Source organism: Schistocerca nitens, chromosome 12, assembly GCF_023898315.1.
Source record: "Schistocerca nitens isolate TAMUIC-IGC-003100 chromosome 12, iqSchNite1.1, whole genome shotgun sequence".
Classification (NCBI taxonomy): Eukaryota; Metazoa; Arthropoda; class Insecta; order Orthoptera; family Acrididae; genus Schistocerca; species Schistocerca nitens.
Window position 1 is genome coordinate 3,948,747 of NC_064625.1, and position 21,889 is coordinate 3,970,635.

General features: G+C 45.6%; 1 protein-coding gene across 3 annotated transcripts in view; it reads right to left on the minus strand.

Moving 5' to 3' along the window:
• LOC126215255 (fasciclin-1) overlaps positions 1 to 21,889 on the minus strand; it is a 662,934-nt gene extending 641,045 nt beyond the window's left edge. For all 3 annotated transcript variants that reach the window (XM_049941931.1, XM_049941930.1, XM_049941929.1), the window contains exon 1: positions 21,651 to 21,889. In XM_049941931.1, the coding sequence (XP_049797888.1) occupies positions 21,651 to 21,776 (126 nt within the window). In that variant the 5' untranslated portion in view covers positions 21,777 to 21,889. The remainder of the gene's footprint in view (positions 1 to 21,650) is intronic.

A 21,889-nucleotide genomic window follows, 5' to 3' on the forward strand; every position in this document is an offset into this window, starting at 1 on the left:
TTTTTTTCTCCGACAGTCGCTTTCGAAGTGTTCGGTCGGTGCCAACATCTGCTCAGTCCAACTTAACGCAGTCGTGATGAGACGGGCTACGGACGTCCTCAATGCAGCTCCTGCGAATCTTAGGACTGCAGAACGATTTAACGTGCTGTTACACAACGCCAAAGATTATTTTAAGAATCCACACGTGAGAAACTCGAGTATCCCGTCGTCAAGAAAAATGGCAGGTAGACTGAAAGAAAAACACAGTCTGTTTTCATAAACGAAGATTTAAGAAAGACGTCTTTGCAAGTCTTCACGTCGTCCACCCACACGACGTTTGGAAGAGTTGCTTGCAGTCCACGCAGCTGACTTTATAACCTGTACGGACTTCAGGCACAAAGTGTAACTAGTGTCTTCGGAGATGAATGTCTCTTTCAAAATTGAAAGAACGAAGTTGTTTCGAAGAACCTGGACCAATAATATTTGCGCACGTTTACGACTGTCAAAGACCCGTTTATGTTTGTAGAGCAGCGCCGTACTGACTGCCAAATGCAGCTTCCTGCAGCACCGGTACAAAACGTCATCGTGTGGTACGAGGAATTCGGCTGCTCATTCAGGGCTCAGCTGCCCGAGCACTGGCCTCTTGTACTGCTGTCACACAAGTACAAGTACAGTTGTCCCGGTTTCTCCGAGATTCCCAGTATTAATGCCATGTCGCTTCTGCACTTCAGCAGGTCGGAAAGGTAACAGACGGTCTTGGACGCTGTACTGAGACTCGTCACTTTTTACACGTCACGGTCCTCCAGTGAGCTCCTGTGTTGCTGGACTGTGTCACTCACATCGCTCCGACAGCAGCAGGAGGCTGAACTTCAGTTTGGTAGCAATCATTCAGTTTTCTGCCGATTCCTCAATCATACGTCACAAATGCTCTACTTTTTTTTTTTTTTGTAATAAACTACACATTTCTGCTCGTACTGTCGGATTTTTATACAAAATAAGCGTTCGTCCTATACAGATACCGAAGCAATACCAGATAAGAAGCAGCATACAAGGGACAGTCAAATGAGAACGAGACAGATGGAAAAAGTAAATAACGTCTTTATTATTACAAGAGTAATCCCATAACTGTCAAAATACTTATCCACTGTGAGAGAATACGGTGTGAGTGGCTGCGGCTGCCCGCACAACCACGACAGTACGCACACGAACGCCTCTCAGTCCAAAGCACATCGATGGCCGCGAATGACGTCCTTCGTGTCTCCAGAAATCCCGTCGAGGGAGAGATGGGCACTGTGTGTAGGGAGTGTAAGGGCTTACCAGCGAAACAACCTCGGGAAGACGTGGGACGTCCAAAACCGCTACACGCCGACTAACAAATCACCAATCAAACGAAAGCGACTGAGCGGAAACGACTGCACTTCACGAATCCCCAGTCTCCGACACGCGAGTGTGGGCGCCAAGCAGTGACGGAGCGACAGATTGGTCGTTGTGTCTTGTCAGGCGAGTTGAAGAAGCGAATGGAAAACTGCTCTTTGCGGCTGTCTGGGTGTTTTCAGTCTTTTGCCGGGTGTGAGTGGTTCCACTCATTGAGAAACAACTGACACACACGAGTTCTGTCGGTTGCGCCAAGCATATGGACGTTTTCGCACAGTCCCCTGGTTTGAATCATTTCATTTATACACTTTTTCAGCCTTTTCGGTTAAACATGAACCACGACTACGGTTGACAAGTTCTTGTTGTTGTTGCGGTCTTCAGTCCTGAGACTGGTTTGATACAGCCTTCCATGCTACTCTATCCCGTGCAAGCTTCATCATCTCCCAGTACCTACTACAGCCTACATCCTTATGAATCTGCTTAGTGTATTCATGTCTTGGTCTCCCTCTACGATTTTTACCCTCCACGCTGCCCAATCCCTTGATGCCTCAGAACATGTCCTACCAACTGGTCCCTTCTTCTAGTCAAGTTGTGCCACAAGCGTCTCTTCTCCCCAATTCTATTCAATACCTCCTCATTAGTTATGTGATCCACCCATCTAATCTTCAGCATTCTTCTGTAGCACCACGTTTCGAAAACTTCTATTCTCTTCTTGTCCAAACTATTTATCGTCCATATTTCACTTCCGTACATGGCTACACTCCATACAAATACTTTCAGAAACGACTTCCTGACACTTAAATCTATCCTCGATGTTAACAAATTTCTCTTCTTCAGAAACGCTTTTCTTGCTATTCCAGTCTACTTCGACCAACATCAGTTATTATGCTCCCCAAATAGCAAAACTCATCTACTAGCTTGTCTCATTTCCTAATCTGGTTTCCTAACCATCATCTGATTTAGTTAGACCACATTCCATACCTTCGTTTCGATTTTGTTGATGTTCATCTTATATCCTCCTTTCAAGACACTGTCCATTCCGTTCAGCTGCACTGCCAGGTCCTTTACTGTCTCTGACATAATTACAATGTCACCGAGGAACCTAAAAAGTTTTGATTTCTTCTCCATGGATTTCAATACCTACTCCGAATTTTTCTATTTTTTTCTTTCACTGGTTGCTCAATATACAGATTGAATAACATCGGGGAGAGGCTACAACCCTATCTCACTCCCTTCCCAACCACTGCTTCCCTTTCATGTCCCTCGACTCTTATAACTGCCATCTGGTTTCTGTACAAATTGTAAATAGCCTTTCGCTCCCTGTATTTTACCCCTGCCACCTTTAGAATGTGAAAGAGAGTATTCCAGTCAACATTGTCAAAAGATGTTTGCCTTTCCTTAATCTTTCTTGTAAGATAAGTCGTAGGGTCAGTGTTGCCTCACGTTTTACAATATTTCTACGGAATCCAAACTGATCTTCCCCGAGGTCCGCTTCTACCAGTTTTTCCATTCGTTTGTAAAGAATTCGCGTTTTTATTTTGCAGCCGTGACTTAAAAAACTGATAGTTCGGTAATTTTCACATCTGTCAACACCTGCTTCCTTCGGGATTGGAATTATTATATTCCTCTTCAAGTCTGAGGGTATTTCACATCTCTCATACATCTTGCTCACCAGATGGTAGAGTTTTGTCAGGACTGACTCTCCCAACACTGTCAGTAGTTCTAATGGAATGTTGTCTACTCCCGGGGCCTTGTTTCGACTCAGGTCTTTCAGTGCTCTGTCAAACTCTTCTTTACAGACAAGTAAAGTATTTTATTTCGAGGACACGTGAATACAAAGCGCGTTTCCAAAAATACTAATAATTTACTTACTAAAATACAGAATATCGTAGTTGTGACAGTAAGTATCAATTTTCGGACGGTTTCAAAAGTTAAGTATCTTGTGCTGTTTCCAGAATGAGATTTTCACTCTGCAGCGGAGTGTGCGCTGATATGAAACTTCCTGGCAGATTAAAACTGTGTGCCCAACCGAGACTCGAACTCGGGACCTTTGCCTTTCGCGGGCAAGTGCTCTACCATCTGGAAGGTAGGAGACGAGATACTGGCAGAAGTAAAGCTGTGAGGACCGGGCGTGAGTCGTGCTTCGGTAGCTCAGATGGTAGAGCACTTGCCCGCGAAAGGCAAAGGTCCCGAGTTCGAGTCTCGGTCGGGCACACAGTTTTAATCTGCCAGGAAGTTTCATCTTGCGCTGTGCTGTAAATTTATATATATACAGTATCAATGAAGAACCATTTTAACACGGTTTTATTAGGTCGGTTTCTTGACTGTCCGGTAAAAATTTTGCAGTTGACTTCAAACTAACTTCCATACAAGCTAGAGACTTGAGACTTTCAACTTGTCTCATAGATGGACGGCACTGCAATATTAACTCGCTTTAGAGTCTGCTGTGTGGCGGAGGGCACCACTTTGTTTTTCGGTTTGTCTGTCTGTCCGGTACAAATTTGCACGGGATTTTATGTTAACTTCCCCATAAGCCAAAGACTTGAAACTTTGAACTTAGCTCAGAACTGGACAACGCAATATTAAGTCGCTTTCTTTTCTGGCGTGTGTCGAAGAGCAGTTGCTGTAGCACAGCTGTTTCCCTATTCTCCTGTTCCAGTCGCGAATGTTTCGCGGTTAACAACGACAACTGCTAGCTGTGAGATCGATTCTCTCGTAATATTTGCATCCGTGGTCTTTTAGGGAGATGTACGTACGAGGAAGCAATATATTGGTTGACACGGTTGAAGAGGAACTGAAATAAACCTCAAACTTAGCAAATGTCTCTCTTGTAATCTCATAAAAATATTCGAAATCAATCGAAAAATTTCACACACACACACACACACACACACACACACACAAGAATAAAAAGCAGAAAATAAGTTGAAAAGAAAGAATGAATAATTCAGTCAATATGCAAAGCTGCAACGGCGTGGAAGGTTTTCATTCAGTTGCTCCCATAGACTGCCTTTACTGAAAAAAATTGTTGAGTAATAGTCCAAGCGACAAGTGAAACTGCCGGCCGGTGTGGCCGAGCGGTTCTAGGCGCTTCAGTCTGGAACCGCGCTGCTGCTACGGTCGCAGCAGGTTGGAACTCTGCCTCGGGCATGGATGTGTGTGATGTCCTTAGATTAGTAAGGTTTAAGTAGTTCTAAGTCTAGGGGAGTGATGACCTCAGATGTTAAGTCTCATAGTGCTCAGGGCCATTTGAACCATTTGAAGTAATCCAGAATGAGATTTTCAATCTGCAGCGGAGTGTGTGCTGATATGAAACTTCCTGCCAGATTAAAACTGTGTGCCGGACAGAGACTCGAACTCGGGACATTTTCCTTTCCCGGGAAGTGCTCTACCAACTGAGCTACCCGAGCACGAGTCACGCCCCGTCCTCCCAGCTTTACTTCTGCCAGTACCTCGTCTCCTACCTTCCAAACTTTACAGAAGCTCTCCTGCGAACCATGCAGGACTAGTACTCCTGAAAGAAAGGATATGGCGGAGACATGGCTTAGCCACAGCCTGGGGGATGTTTCCAGAATGAGATTTTCACTCTGCAGCGGAGTGTGCGCTGATATGGAACTTCCTGGCAGATTCATTTGAAGTTACTCGACTGTTTTCATTCGGCTGCTCCCACAGACTGGCTGAATAATTCAACCGTTACGCAAAACTATAACCGAATGCGTCGATTGTTTTCGAGTAACCGAGTGACTCGATCGTTTCCGTTCGGTCGTACCCACCACTAGCGCCGAGAGTTCGTCTGTGACGTCATGCGCCCAGCAGCGGAGACGCGCTCACTCGTGCGCACTGGTGCCTGGTAGCTGGTGGCTGGTAGCTTGTAGCTGGTAGCTTGTAGCTGCGCTGCGCGGCCGGCCTTAATGGCCGGCTGTCCCCAATACGGGCCGCCGCTTCCTCTCGCGCCGCCCAGAGTCGGCGAAGCGCGGCACGCAGCAGCAACTGCCACACGGGCTGGCTGCAGCGGGGACCGGCCAACTCGTCAATCACATCAGCCAAACACTGACGAATAAAATGTCTTTTGAGGACCACATTTTTTAAACTTCAACTACACAGATGGCTCATACTCTCCCGTAAACACTCGTCTTGTACTCTTGTTTCGTCTGTCTCCTCTCGTCCATCCACTGTGTGTCCAGACCATCTGAGCACACCTTTCTCAATACTCGGCTCCTCATTTGTTTCATTCCACAACTCTTTCTAAAATTAACGTGCACTCCGACTTCAGGCCACAAGTGGCCCACCGGGATCATCCGACCGCCGTGTCATCCTAAGTTGAGGATGCGGATAGGAGGGGCGTGGTGTCAGCACACCGGTCTGCCGGTCGTTATGATGGTTTTCTTTGACCGGAGCCGCTACGATTCGGTCGAGTAGCTCCTCAACTGGCATCACGAGGCTGAGTGCACCCCGAAAAATGGCAACAGCTCATGGCGGCTGGATGGTCACCCATCCAAGTGCCGGCCACGCCCGACAGAGCTTGACTTCGGTGATCTCACGGGAACCGGTGTATCCACTGCGGCAAGGCCGTTGCTCAAAATTAACTTAGTAAATATTATTTACAGTTTTAGGTCTTAGGTACACTATAGGTACGTCGAATAAAACTTGATATCATACGTTAGAACGATATTATACATTAATAAAAGTACTGTATGTTAATGAAAGGTATGCCAAGAACTGATTCATAACAAAGAGTGACGGATGTCGTTAACTTGAGGAACGGTTCCATGTTCTTATCAATAAGACGACTTCTCATGAGGCGAAACGATTGTCCACACGAATATGTAGAAGCGAATAAAAAAAGAAAAGGAAACACTAATTCTTGCGGCTGATTCTGAGTCGTGCATGCGGTTCTGGGTGTTAAAAACTATCTTTTACAATTATTGAGATCATTTCTCGTGGACAACACTGGTCTGGCTAAAAGTACTTTTAAGAATACACACAAACGGTCTCGACCGCAAAAACATTTATTCTGATGGTAACCGATTTCGGTCAATTTTTGAACATCTTCAGATCCTCACATCAGGATGGTAGGCTTAGAAAAGGTAAAGGCGCTAGAGAGATAATTGTGACGTTCCGGTTGGTTCAAATGGCCCTGAGCACTATGGGACTGAGGTCATCAGTCCCCTAGAACTTAGAACTACTTAAACCTAACTAACCTAAGGACATCACACAACACCGAGTCATCACGAGGCACAGAAAATCCCTGATCCCGCCGGGAATCGAACCCGGGAACCCGGGCGTGGGAAGCGAGAACGCTACCGCACGACCGCGAGCTGCGGACGTTCCGGTTGATGATGGAAGCAATACTAAACAAAAATCAAGACATGTACATAGGATTTTTCGACCTGTAAAAAGCGTTCGACAATGTAAAACGGTGCAAGATGTTTGAAATTGTGAGAAAAATAGGAGTAAGCCACAGGGAGAGGAGGGTCGCATACAATATGTACAACTGTATTCACCTGTTTCCACAACGTCTTGACAAATGATCAGGCTAGTAAGTATTACATTTAAATGTTTTATACCTCCTGACATGTTGCACACCCACGAGAATCATTTCGTTTTTTGGGTCTGTGGAACGAAAACTCAATGTAATCTAATCTAATCAAGAGGGAATAAGAAGAGTCGACGACCAGGAACAAAGTGATCGCATTAAAAAGGGTGTAAGACAAGGATGTAGTCCTTCCCCCTACTGTTCAATCTGTACATCGAAGAAGCAATAATGGAAATAAAAGAAAGGTTCAGGACTGGGATTAAAATTCATGGTGAAAGGGTATCAATGATACGATTCGCTTACGACATTGCTGTCCTGAATGAATGTGAAGAAGAATTGCATGTTCTGCTGAATGGAATGAACAATCTAATGAGTACAGAATATGGAATGAGAGTAATTCGAAGAAAGACGAAAGTAAGGAGAAGTAGCAGAAATGAGAACATCGAGAAAGTTATCAGGATTGATGGTCACGAAGTCAATGAAGTTAAGGAATTCTGCTACCTAGGCAGTAAAATAACCAATGACGGACGGAGCAAGGAGGACATCAAAAGCAGACTCGCTATGGCAAAAAAGGCATTTCTGGCCAAGATAAGTCTACTAATATCAAATATAGACCTCAATTTGAGGAAGAAATTTCTGAGAATGTACGTCTGGAGTACAGCATTGTATGGTAGTGAAACATGGACTCTGGGAAAATCGGAACAGGACAGAATCGAAGCATTTGAGATGTGCTACAGACGAATGTTGAAAATTAGGTGGACTGATAAGGTAAGGAATGAGGAGGTTCTGTGCAGAATCGGAGAGGAAAGGAATATGTGTAAAACACTGACAAGGAGAAGGGACAGGATGATAGGACATCTGTTGACACATCAGGGAATGACTTCCACGGTACTAGAGGGAGCTGTAGAGGGCAAAAACTGCACAGGAAGACAGAGATTGGAATACGTCCAGCAGATAATTGAGGACGTACGCTGCAAATGCTACTGTGAGATGAAGAGGTTACCAAAGGAGAGGAATTCGTGGCGGGCCGCATCAAACCAGTCAGAAGACTGATATAAAAAAAAAAAGGTCGTGGCGGTGTGACATTAGTGGAGTTACAACACGCCAGCCCACCGCCTACCACTGAGGATGCTCAAACACGGACCGAAACTGATTACAATCAAAATAAATGTCTCTGTGGTCGCGACTCTGTCTCCATTTCTAAAGGAAGATCTCGTCTCTTCAGAGCAGTCGCCTAAAGATAAAGACACGACAGGTAACCATGTAAAAATAGAAAGTAGAAAACCTGTCGTATCTTCGCTTACCTTCAAGTGTTATTACAAAGCTTATATTTCTTTGTCACTCACGTCGTCTGTTCCACTTATTTCGGATTCGGAGTTCTTGTCAAATCGCTTTGCAAATGACTGCCTGCTGCGCTGAGGTGAAAAGGTCGTGGGATAGCAACATGCACACATACAGACGGCCGCAGTGTCGTGTACACGAGCTGCAAAGCGGCAGTGCACTGGCAGAGGTCTCGTTTGTATTCCGGTGATTCGTGTGAAAAGGTTTCCGGCGGGAATTAACAGGCTCTGAACGCGGAGTCGTATTTGGAGATAGGCAAATGGGACATTGCACTTCGGAAATGGTTAGTTAATTCAATATTCCGAGGTCCACAGTCTTACGAGTGTTCCGAGAACACCAAATTTTTGGGCAACGCAGTGACGTAATGACCCCAGAGCAACGGCTTTTGCTTAGAGTCGTCAGTGCTAACAGACAAGCAACACTGCGCGAAATAATTGCAGAAATCAGTGTGGGGCGTACGACGAACGTATCCGTTGGGACAGTGCGGCGACATTTGGCGTCAATGGTCTGTGGCAGCAGACGACCGACGCGAGTGCCTTCGCTAACAGCACAGACACAGCCTGCAGCGCCTGTGCTGCGCTCGCGACCACGTCGGTTGAGCGCTACACGACCGGAGAACCGCGGCCTCGTCAGACGAGCGCCGGTGTCAGCTGGTACGAGCCGATGGCACACTTCGAGTGTGGCGCAGACCCCAGCACGCCGCGGACCCAGGTTGCCCAGTGCAAGTCGGCTGTGGCTGCAGCACGTCGTGGGCTGCGTTTACCCGGACCACTCACTGAAAATAATTACGTTCGGTTACTTGGGGACCATTCACAGGTACCCGTCGAGTTCACGTTCGCAAACAGTGATGGAATTTTTATGGATGACGTTGTCCCGTGCCAAGGGGCCACAGAACATTCTAGACAATTTGAGTATATGGTTTGAGCAGTGAGATCACCCGACACGAATCCCATCGAACATTCGTGGGACGTAACGGAGGGGTCAGTTCGTGCACGAAATCCTCCACCGTCAACACTTTCGCAATTACGGATGGCTGCACAAGCACTATTCCCGCAGGGGACTCCCAGCGACTCTGAGTCGAGTTGCTGCACCACGCCGCACCAAAGCAGGTGCGACACGATACTAGGATGCGTCCCATCTACATCTACATGGATACTCTGCGAATCACATTCTAGTGCCTGGCAGAGGGTTCATCGAACCACCTTCACAATTCTCTATTATTCCAATCTCGTATAGCGCGCGGAAAGAATGAACACTTATAGTCCGTAGCTCGTGGTCGTGCGGTAGCGTTCTCGCTTCCCGCGCCCGGGTTCGATTCCCGGCGGGGTCAGGGATTTTCTCTGCCTCGTGATGACTGGGTGTTGTGTGATGTCCTTAGGTTAGTTAGGTTTAAGTAGTTCTAAGTTCTAGGGGACTGATGACCATAGATGTTAAGTCCCATAGTGCTCAGAGCCATTTGAACCATTTTTGAACACTTATATCTTTCCGTACGAGCTCTCATCTCCCTTATTTTATCGTGGTGATCGTTCCTCCCTATGTAAGTCGGTGTCAATAAAATATTTTCGCATTCGGAGGAGAAAGTTGGTGATTGGAATTTTGTGAGAAGATTCCGTCGCAACGAAAAACGCCTTTCTTTTAATGATGTCCAGCCCAAATCCTGTATCATTTCTGTGACACACTCTCCCATATTTCGCGATAGTACAAACGTGCTGCCTTTGTTTGAACTTTTTCGCTGTACTCCGTCAGTTCTATCTGGTAAGGATCCCACACCGCCCAGCAGTATTCTAAAAGAGGACGGACAAGCGTAGTGTAGGCAGTCTCCTTAGTAGGGCTGTTACATTTTCTAAGTGTCTTGCCAATAAAACGCAGTCTTTGGGTTAGCCTTCCCCACAACATTTTCTGTGTGTTCCTTCCAATTTAAGTTGTTCGTAATCGTAATACCTAGGTATGTAGTTCAATTTACGGCTTTTAGATTAGACTGATTTATCGTGTAACCGAAGTTTAACGAGTTCCTTTTAGCACTCATGTGCATCACCTCACACTTTTCGTTATTTAGGGTCAACTGCCACTTTTTGCAACATTCAGATATTTTTTCTAAATAGTTCTGCAGTTTCTTTTCAACTTCTGATAACTTAATTAGTCGATAAACGACAGCGTCATCTGCAAACAACCGAAGACGGCTGCTCAGATTGTCTCCCATATCGTTTATATAGATAGGGAAAAGCAAAGGGCCTATAACACTACCTTGGGGAACGCCTGAAATCACTTCTGTTTTACTCGATGACTTTCCGTCAATTACTACGAACTGTGAACTCTCTCACAAGAAATCACAAATCCACTCACATACCTGAGACGATATTCCGTAAGAACGCAATTTCACTACGAGCCGGTTGTGTGGTACAGTGTCAAAAGCCTTTGGGAAATCCAATACGGAATTGATCTGAAATCCCTTGTCAACGGCACTCAACACTTCGTGTGAGTAAAGAGCTAGTTGTGTTTCACAGGAACGATGTTTTCTAAGCCCTTGACTTTTCTCATCTCAGTGTACTTAATTACAACATAATTATTTTCTGTCACCGTATCTGAGCTGTTTTCCACACTTCAGAAGAAACTATTCTACGCCGTTAAAAGCAATAGATATGCCTTCGGGTGCTTCGCTTTGCTTCTACTTCGTTGCGTTAAAAATTACCTCAAGCGCTTTACTTCCTAAGCGTAACCCACAACCCACTTTCGCAGACATCGGCACAAACAGCAAAAGCGGCGCGGCTGGAAGCGAGTACAGGTTGTGCATCCCCTGACAATGCCGCTTCTGTGCGCGGGCCACCGCTTTCCGAACGCCCTGTCAAACGTCCCCTTGGAAAAATTATGAATTACTGCGCTGGTAAACGTCTACGTCATTTGATACAAAGGCAGCTGAGCAGAACTGAACGTACTCAGACAGTTCTCTCTTTACTTATTCTGATCGTCACTAAACTGGCACACAATATTTTTAGCGCAACGCAATCTGACTTTCAATAATCCCTACAAAAGAATGGCCCTGACTAACAATAACCTATACCTTTCATCAATCAGTTACCTCACAAAAATCTTCGTTACTCGAACGACTGCAATACAGCGAGCGCCAATACTACCAGCTAAATAAAAGATTCTAACTACTGAAGGCACTAACTACTAATAGGCATAGTTAGCAAATGAAAGATTTCGATAGAGAACAAACAATGGATTTACCTTAATAATTTTCAAAAGTTATCTCATATATATATATTTTTTTTTTCTGGCGGACAAACGTCCAGGTCCTCCGCTCTCAAAACTCTGCCATCTCCCTCCCCACATCCACCACTGCTAGCGGCTCACCTCCAACTGCGCAACACTACGCGCTGTTCACATCCAACTGCCCAACACTACACAAGCGAATATTCCAACAGTGAGTCCAACCAGACAGAGACTGCACACAGCACAGTCAGTGATTTTCATACAGAGCGCTACGTGGCGCTACCGACATAAAAACCTAAACGCCCTACTTACACCTGCACTTCCTGCAAGGGCCGCACTAAGGGCGCCAAAGGGCCTCGTGCGGCTCTGGAACCGCCGTTTGCCGACCACCGGGCTGGAGGCTGGAGGCTGGAGCTCCGTCATGGCGTGGCTGACCACCGTCAGCTGGGAAACGGCAGCAAACGCCAGTGTCAGCGACTCAGCAGCACCAGGCAACGGGAGAAGGACATAACACTCGCAGCTAGCCGGGGAAAGACACGGAGGAAAGCTGCGACACGTGTTTGTTTTATTCGTATTGCCCCTTTTCCGCTAACATGCTTCATGCTATTGCGGCACTTAGCTGCCAGTCCCCCCCCCCCACCATCAGATTTTTATACGGCGTTTTACGTGTCTTCGTGATAGCAGACGCCTAGTGTGATGTAACTTGTTTAGGCTCCACCGACCATTTTGGATCCCTACGTCCGGCTCACTTTGATTCATTGACGTACTGCTGTTTAGTGGTTTATTGGTCCGGTCTGGTAAAGAATGTTGGGTTCCACGTTCCGAGCTACTTAGTCCTTATGAAAGTTACTTGAGTACAGTTTATTTCACATGTTTTTAAAAGATTTTTTTTTTCGATTTCTTGATATTATACTATATCTTATAGTCTCTTTTACTCTTCCATGATTCGCTGTTATACAGATGTCATCTGAAGATGGGTTTTAAGTGCCGCGAAATTTGTGATCTGGGGCCTAAAGACATTACCCTTCGAACGTGCAACAGGTCTACTAAAACACAGTGCCTTTACTACGATTGTCCGTCCACTTCCGCAGTATTGCTGCACGACATTGGATCTATACCACATTGGACATCGAAAAAGTTCAAAGAAGGGCATCTCGTTTTGTGTTATCGCGGAATAGGGGAGGGAGCGTCGCGGACATGACACGTGTGTTGGGGAGGTAATCATTAAAGGGATGATGGTTTTCGTCGCAGCGAGATATTCCCACGACTTTGTCTCCTTCGTTCTCCTGCGAATGCGAAAATATTTTGTTGCCGCCCACCTACATATGGAGGAATGATCGTAATAAAATATCTGCGCTCGCACAGAAAAAAAGTCCATCTTTCCCTGTTCGAGAGTGCAACGGCAGAGAAATAAGGTGAAAGTTGTTCGATGGACCGTCTGCAGGCACTTAAGTGTGAACTGCTCAGCAATTATGTAGGTGTAGATAAAAGATTACATAAAACCAGGATCTAACTCCCCCCCCCACACACACACACAGTGTGTGTGTTTTAGATCCTGTTTTTTGCTTGGTACTCAAGTATATATATTACAACTGCGTTCAAAAAAGATTACGTATGTTTACTACGACTTCTCGCAATATGTGATATGAAAATTTCAGATACTAAAATAAAGGCTATTACTGTAAAAGTAAAAATTCTTTCAATACTGAAATGGCATTTAGTAATAAAATAATAGAACTCGTGACACCGCACTTCACGTGGGAACCTGTATTTCGCAACTTGCTAACTAAACAAACAGAAAGCACAATTCGTGCGATAACATTTCCGCGTGTCACATCGACAGCCGCTCGTACACGATAGCGAACGTGCCAGAGTAAAAGTGCCAGAGATAACATTTTTAGTGCCACTTGCAGATCGCCTATCTGACAGCTTTCAGGCGCAACAAAAATCTCGTTGTCTCTGCATATGTAAGGAAGTTTCCTCACTGATTCATCAATCGCCAAGTCCAGTGACAGAAACCTCAGATTCGGGAAGGGTGTTGACCTTGTAAGCATCGTTTACGAACGGATTTTTCGAAATTGCACCCTTAAGAGTGAGACGGGGGATGAAAGTTTCTATGGAAATATCACCACAAGAACTCAAGAGGCGAGATTAACAGATACCTCCCACTCCAGCTGCGAGAATCGCTTTCTGCTCGGAAGTGCTTCCACGGCCCTAATTAGCGTGAAAAGTTTGGAAGGTGTTGCAATTTGTGAACGAAATCATAGAAAGCTAATTAACAGGCACCACGACAGATCAGCTTTGTCAGAACTGCACAAAATAAACTACTCTCTCATAAATTAATTTTTCAGTAGGTCTAATATATGTTTACGAAAATATTTTTATTGTTATCACTAAACGAACGCGTGCGAAGCAAGGGACGCTAAGGTAGTATTGCATATTTTTACTGACCGAATTTTGAAATTTAAAATGACGTCACAATCTGCTCATTAAGAATCTGACCTTATGCTAAAAGTTTAAAACATCTTGAGGAGCGAAGATCACGAGGCGCAAAAATTCACAAACCACAGTGTATTCGCCCAGTGTTTGAGAAAAAGAGCACTTCGCAATTTCCAAAACACTTTAAACATAATTTCAAATCTTCTCTCGACCTTTTCTCGCTTACGTGCTTAAATTCAAATATTTAACCATTATCTCGTTCGTTAAGTAATCACAATTTTGAAGTTGTTTCGTATATGGGAGTTTCATTCTTTAAACAATTGGGGGTTTACTGGTTGTTAGTGCAACTGTTATACAAATACGTTAGTACATACGAAAATGCAATATTCACGAAAAAACTGTGAGACAAAAAGGAATTGGTCTACGTTTTCTTTTTCTATGACTTGCTACATAAAGCCGATGAGTTCCTTATGCAATTACTCAGTGTTATTTGACATATGGTCCACTGGTCGTACTTATCTGTATATGCTCAAGCTCAAGCCCACCAAGAAAGTTCAGAATGTTGTTCTAACATATTTTGCGAGTATTTTAATATAAGCTAACCGTGACCTCCGGTGCCTCGTTAGAGATTAATGGTACAAATAGGATTCATTCGGCTTGGTACCCTGGTTACCGTCGTTTCTGCCAAAATTTCACGACAACAGTGAAATAGCCTGTAATAGCGAATATCTAACACTCTAAACACAAAATACAGAGGAAGGTGACAACCCTCGTCTGCAAATGTACTCCCGGGGGTGGTGTTACAGGGTCGTTACTGTTTGCGGCATACATAGCTCATCTAGTGGATAGCGCGGAAAACTCGATGAGGAAATTTGGTGGCAAGTACCTATGGGACCAAACTGTTGGAATTATCGGTCCCTAGGCTTACACACAACTTAATCTAACTTGAACTAACTTACGCTAAGGACAACACACACACACACACACACACACACACACACACACACACACACACACACACACACACACACACCATGACCGAGGGAGGACTCGAACCTTCGGGGGCGGGGGGGGGGGGGGAGCCGCGCGAACCGTGGCAAGGCGCCTCACACCGCGTGGCTACCTCGCGCTGCTCCATGAGAATAGATGGTTCGTGAATAGCAACAAAAGTAAATACCAGGTTGAGATTCACTGGGAGAATCTTAAACAAAAATGTATTCATCCACGAAAAAAAGTGGTTTACAAAACACTGGCACGACTGATTCGTGGCTCTTGCTAACCAGCCTGCGACCTTAATGAAAGGGATGGAGAAGGTCGAATGAAGAGCGGGCCTTTACTTCGCGTAGTCTCCTGGTGTGAGCAAAAGCCTCACTCAGATGTTCAACGAACTGCAGTGGCAGGCGCTACAAGAGGGGCGGTGTGCGTCACGGAGGGGCAGGGGGGGGGGGGGTTGAGGGGGACAGAGATTACGTCATTTAACCGTTCTTCAGTGCAAACGATAGTAAAGTACGTAACTGAATCAGAATGCTCAAATACGGAAGCTTTTCGTTTTGTTCCCGATCCTTTTAGGCGCCATTTGGTTTTGATTCCAATTAAATTGTTACATCCGTAGAAATTCCAGTCACATTCATTTTACGAAGTCTGATATTATTTCCGGATTATGTTTTCCGAAGGGAATAACTTTCCTCTTTTTGCGGTCAATTAAATTACGAAATTACCTAACTGTTGGCCGTAGCTGTTTTCAGAGATTAAGTGAACGGAAGCAATAGCACTATTAATTATTCATGACTTTTGTGGAAACAGATTACGGTAAATTAAAGACAAATAATTTCATCTCTTGGCGCACTTCTTCTTATAAAGTTTCCGCCAAAGAAAGAATTTTCAGTATGCGATTTACGTAAATTTAAGTCGGACGATTATTAGATTTAAGATCTAAACTCAATTTTACATCAATTTGGAGTAGGTTGTTACGAGATTATGTTACAGGAACAGTGTGGATTCGTGTTATTGATTCCTCCCACATACGTCTCCGGAAATGAGCGCAACGAAAAACTCCGACTACAGGGAGTCGCTCCAGCCACGCGCCTACGCACTGGCACCACAAGCACCCACCGCCACACACCGTCGGGCGGCATAAATGGGGGCAAGGAAACAACGGAATGCGAGTCCTCTGTAACGAGCTACTGGAGATGACGGCCCCTCGTAAGAAAATACGCGGAAAAGTCTGACGGTCGATTTCGAGTTCAGTTTGCACAATCTATGGACAGTTCGTCTTCGCGAATAGTCAGTAATGCAAGGTGTTTGTATGTTAATACTATTCAGTATGCGGCTCTCCAGACGCAGTCTTATGTAATTGTGCTATTTTTGACAGAGTAATGTGCCACGGCGTAGATGACAGCTAAGATGTAACAGCAAAGCAGACGACCGGCTGCAGTAAGCAAAAATTTCAAGTGGGGAGCACTGAGGATGGCGGTGAAAGAGCTCGAAACGCTCGGTGGAGGTTTAATAACACGTGTTTTGGTTTACTTTGTGTAATATTCAGTCACAGTTTCCATTAGATAGTACTAGTTGCTCGAAATAAGTATACGATTACTAGGGATGTGAAAACGAGAGTTGGGTAAACGGAAAGCAAGACAACAGCAGAATACAAGTAGCGGAGTTGAGGTTATTTAAGAGAGTACGGGGCGACACAGAAAGGAAAGTAACTGTAAGAGGAAGTTAACGAAAACAGACATTACCTCTTTCATTCTGGCCACGTCTTCCTTCCACCTGTGTTCCTCACTGAACACCACTTCTTAGTACTTTGCAGCCAGCCTTTAGCCAGGATTGGTGAACAGCTTTTATAGTCCATCACGTTTTTGCATATCAGGCGATAATGCATAGTAATATCAAACGGGAATATCGCGTCAAAATTTAGTATTGGGGTAGGCGAATGGGCGACCTGGATTTGTTGAAAGCGTTTTGGAAAAGAGCGGTGCATTTGCGAAGGACAGAAAGTAGAAGACGGCCAACTCTAGAATACTGTTCCAGTGTTTGGGGTCCTCATCAAACAGGCGTGGAAGCACAAATTGAATTGATTGAGAGACTTGATCGTAGGACCGTGTAACAGGGAGGTACGGCCCGTATGAAACCGTGTAAGTATGCGTCAGTCAGAAAGTGGTCTTTCATCCATAAGGCGTTTCTTGCACGGCTGTCGGCGGTAAGCATGTAAGAGATCCCTTCTATCCGATGACAGCAGTTAACCATCGCAGCATAAAGTGGATGATATAAAACTTTCTGACTGACGCACGCCGGCCGAAGTGGCCGTGCGGTTAAAGGCGCTGCAGTCTGGAACCGCAAGACCGCTACGGTCGCAGGTTCGAATCCTGCCTCGGGCATGGATGTTTGTGATGTCCTTAGGTTAGTTAGGTTTAACTAGTTCTAAGTTCTAGGGGACTAATAACCTCAGCAGTTGAGTCCCATAGTGCTCAGAGCCATTTGAACCATTTGACTGACGCACAATTACGTACTTTTTTATTCTGATTAATAGTCGCAGTCCTCACAACACAGTCCAGAGTAGAAGTAATGGATTAACTAGCACACAGACACGAAAGTGTAACAGACAAGTCGAGGGAACTCAAACGAAGCGGCGTGCTCGCGAGCACCTCTCGGTGGCTGGCATTTTAAACTTTATTGCAGAGAGGCCGCACTGAGAGCGTGGCGCCTCCACGACTTATCTCGCGCACCGATCGTCAAAATAAGATAAGGACTCCATTTCTTCCTCGCTCGGTCGTGCACCGTGAGTCGCGTATCACTGAAGGCGCCGTCCATGTGGTGAACGGTTCAAGATGTCGAAACGCGGTTTCCGCCAAATCATAGCACGCAGATGGGGCTGTAATTTTGACTTTTGTCTAATCCTCTTAATTCTTCCATCAGCCGAGCAATTGAAGGAAATATAGCTTTTTTCATAACGTTCGAGAGCTCTTGAAAACACGATTGATGTAACCTTCGTTAATGTCGGTGCGGAAACTTTTCGCAGGAGTGTCCGAAAAATGGAAGGCGAGGCGGTTTGTGCAGCCCACTTCACCAGCTGCTACAGCCCTACAACTCGACATTAAGGCGACATCGCAGATGATTACCCGACACAGAGCTCCGGCCGCTACGGAAAACCTAAGTTTTCAAGTAAGAGTGTCCAGCAGCAGCGGTCCTAGTACAGTGCCCTGGGGCGCACCAGGTGTTGCTTTAGGCCTGAGAGGAGACGCCAGCAACTCAGTCACTTGATATTCAAGTGCTCGTTTTCAAAACCACTTTCCTGTAGTCTCAGACTATTTGAACACGAAATTCCGGTTTGGGCGACCCCTGTGCAAATGGCTCTGAGCACTATGGGACTTAACGTCTGAGGTCATCAGTCCCCTAGAACTTAGAACTACTTAAACCTAACTAACCTAAGAACATCACACACATACATGCCCGAGGCAGGATTCGAACCTGCCAGGATAGTGCGTGGTTCCGCACTGAAGCGCCTAGAACTGCTCGGCCACAGCGGCCGGACCGGCCACCCGTGTCCATTGTGATTTCCTCAGTGGTTGCAGTGAACTGCGCCTTACTGTCAGCAACCGAGGCACGTACTTCTTACTGAAATAGTTTGTGATTATGTCGGAAAGTTAATTGTTCAGAAAACAAGAATTACCGTACTTAGGTGCCAGTAAAAAACTGGATACCTCCATCCAGGATAATGTCATACGTTCAACCTGTCTGACACAATAATTGTGATATCCCTTAAAAAAGTGCAGAAAAAATCAACGCTGTAAAAACAGAACGCCTGGAACTTTGACGTTATGCCGTGAGATGAAGACCCTGCAGAGTTGGATTACACTGTTTATCACAAGAGGTCTGTTTCGGCGTCATTGACGTCTCTAGGTTATGTCAGGTGGTCTCGATATCCATGTGGTGTCGATGTCTCATTTGGCGACACAACACTGGCTCCTCTGGTGTTAGTGGAGCTACAGTAGGTGTTAAACTTTTGCTGGAGCAGTTATTTGTGAGTCGTCGAATTACGAAAGTTTATTTCGTAATGAGGCTACTTGACAGCTGTATTGACAGTTGGGTCAGAAGGTACGTTAAATGGAACACATGCTTTTTTTCATACCATTCTAAACCTACGTCAGTGGTATACTGGTATACAGCAAATGCTTCGCACCTACAATTGCTCCACCAACATCAATGGAGCAGACTTTTAGAGTACTGTGACAGCAACTCAGACATCGATGCCATATGAATATGAAAACCACCTGATTTAACCTGAAGATGACAATCTTCGTCTGGAACAGCGCGGATACGAAAACTGCGTCTGGATTGAGGATTTCTTGGTACGGAGGACACAAGAAGTTAGTTTGGATGGCGAGTCGTCGACAGATGTAGAAGTATCATCAGGGAAGTCTGTTGGGACCATTCTTATACAAGTTGGACGCTGATGGCGTTGCGAACAATACCACTAGCAACGTCGGCGTTTACGCAGATGATGTGTTTGTTTCTAACGGAATACTACTAGAAAAAAACCTACGCAACTATCCACGTAGATCTGGATGAGATTCAAAAAGTGATGCCAAATTGCTTTAAATGTTCAGCAATATAAAACTGTCCATTTGATAAAGCTCAAACTGCGTAGTACCACCAGCGAGTCCCAGTTGGAGTCGGCCAATTTACACAAATACCTGTGTGTCTTTGTGGAGATACGGAACGGAACAATCATATACGTTCGGTTATGGATACAGCAGATGACAGATTTCGCTTCACTGGTAGAGCACCGGGGACATGCAGTCTACAAAGAGCGTTCCTTACAAAGCACTGGTGCGACCCGTAATAGAATATTCCTCGTGTGTGGAACGCGTGCCAAGTGAGACTTCGAAGCAATAACAAACGTATACGTTGATAGGTCGAAGAAATGGTGACGTATTTGGAAAACGTGATAATAAAGTCCATCTTCTACTTTGTCATCAAATTTACGATGGTAATGCAAATTTCGGAAATTCATCACGAGAGCTTCAGTTGTTTATCAGAGAGCCTCCACTAAGATGTCAACACGTCAGAAACGGGTACCTATGAACGTTGCTGATTTGTATTGTATAATTTGCACATCTCGCTTTCCTTGTGGTATCCCACTCATGTGACTGCCAGGCACTGCCACTATGGCTGCCATGAAATAAGAACGCGACATGTTGGATTAACCCACCGGAGACTGTCTCGGGCATAACTTGACGAAGCAAACCACTGAAAATGAGACGTGTGTGTGTGTATTGGAGGGGGGGGGGGACTTTTGTGGGCACTCAACCTTGATGTCATCATCGCCCTTACGAAAATTAGCACGAACGAATGTCGTTAAAAATGTGTGCAGTGTTAGCAGTGTTAGAAAACAAGAGGGAATAAGTTTTAAACTACTACATTCACTCTTTCCCCACCTCACGCATGGTCACCCGCACCATCAAACATCCTTAAAGAAACTGTCAATTAATACCCAAGGAATACAAGAGAAAAGGCAATGAAATGACAGTAATATGTAGCTGTCTCATTTTTCTTAAAAAAAATAATTAAAAGTCCCATGTAATTCGTTCGATTATCAGTTAAAACAGGGCAATTTGAAAATGCCCAGTAATGTTTTATATACGCACACATGGTTGCACTCTTGGATGATAAAACTGAGATCCTACGGCGGTTCTCAAAATGGTTTCGTGATTTAGAACCTACTTACAAAGTTTCCAGAACCGATATTACGTGAAGAATCTAGGTACATATCACAGACACCTACATATCAGATCATCTATTTAGCGGAATATTGACAAGCAGCGTGTCAAAAGACTGTCAAGAAAAATGAATATCCAGTGAGAAGATTGGAAGTGTCAGATGTGTTGGATTAATGCTGGGAAGATGTGTCGCGTTAGTGAAAGAAAATGCATGCAAGATGTTACTGCGAGCAATTCTAGAGTACTGGTCCAGTGTTTGGAGTCCGTATCAAGCTGTTGCCACAGTAAACACGGGACGAATTCAGAGGCGCGGTTACAAGGCCGCAAGGTATATCTGTATACCCCATACGGAAGTGTGGCAGAGTGATCGGAGAACGTTACTGGAAGTAAGACCATGTCGTGGAACGCCGTTGGTTAACTTTAGAGAGGTTGTATTCGAAGGAGACCGCGCGAACATTATGCTGGCAGCTTCGCGTACGTCGGTCCGTCTACGGACCTCAGCATTCGGAGGTTCCGAGTTCAATTCCCGGCACTGCCAGGGACATTTTTCTTGGCGGGAAGAGGGAAGGGGGTGCGCTCATCGCTCAGCGACAACGACCGGGAGAGCCGCATCCAAATGACGCCACTGGCACGGGATGGGACGGTGGTCGGTCGATCCCGGTTGGCCAATTTGGAGCAGAACGCCAAACTTTGCTCCGCTTCGTATACTTCGCGTACGGAGCGTGAGAAAAAGATGAGACATTAAGATGCGCACAGAGACGTAGTCGTCTTTTTCCTCGCCGAACATACGTACGAAGTAAGAACGAAAATCGATGTTAATAGTGACATAAGATGTACCGTCCGCCATGCACTGTGCTTGGTTCGCGGAGTATATATGTAGGTCGATCTCGTGCGGACAGTGAAGGCATACGATTACACTAATTACAGCGCACGCAGAGACGCTTAGGCAGCGAGTTGGGAGCACCCCGCGCCAAGCGCTTCACAGTGCAGCTGCAGACGCTGCAGGCTGCTACAGAAGCGGCAGCGCGCCCGAGTGCGGCCGTGTTTACCTGTGAGAGGTCCGGGTCGTCGCGTATCTTGTACTCGAGCGACTTCTCGCCCTTGGCGCTGGCTGTGTCAGCGGCCAGAGCCAGCGTCAGCAGCAGCAGCAGCGCGGTCAGCCGAGGGCCCTCCATCGCACTCTCTCCCTGCCTGACTAGCCCTCAGCACTCGCCTCTCCTCTCCACACCTAACCCTATCCGCTACTCTGTGACTTGCTCGCGCGCCCACACACCTTTGCCGGCCGCCG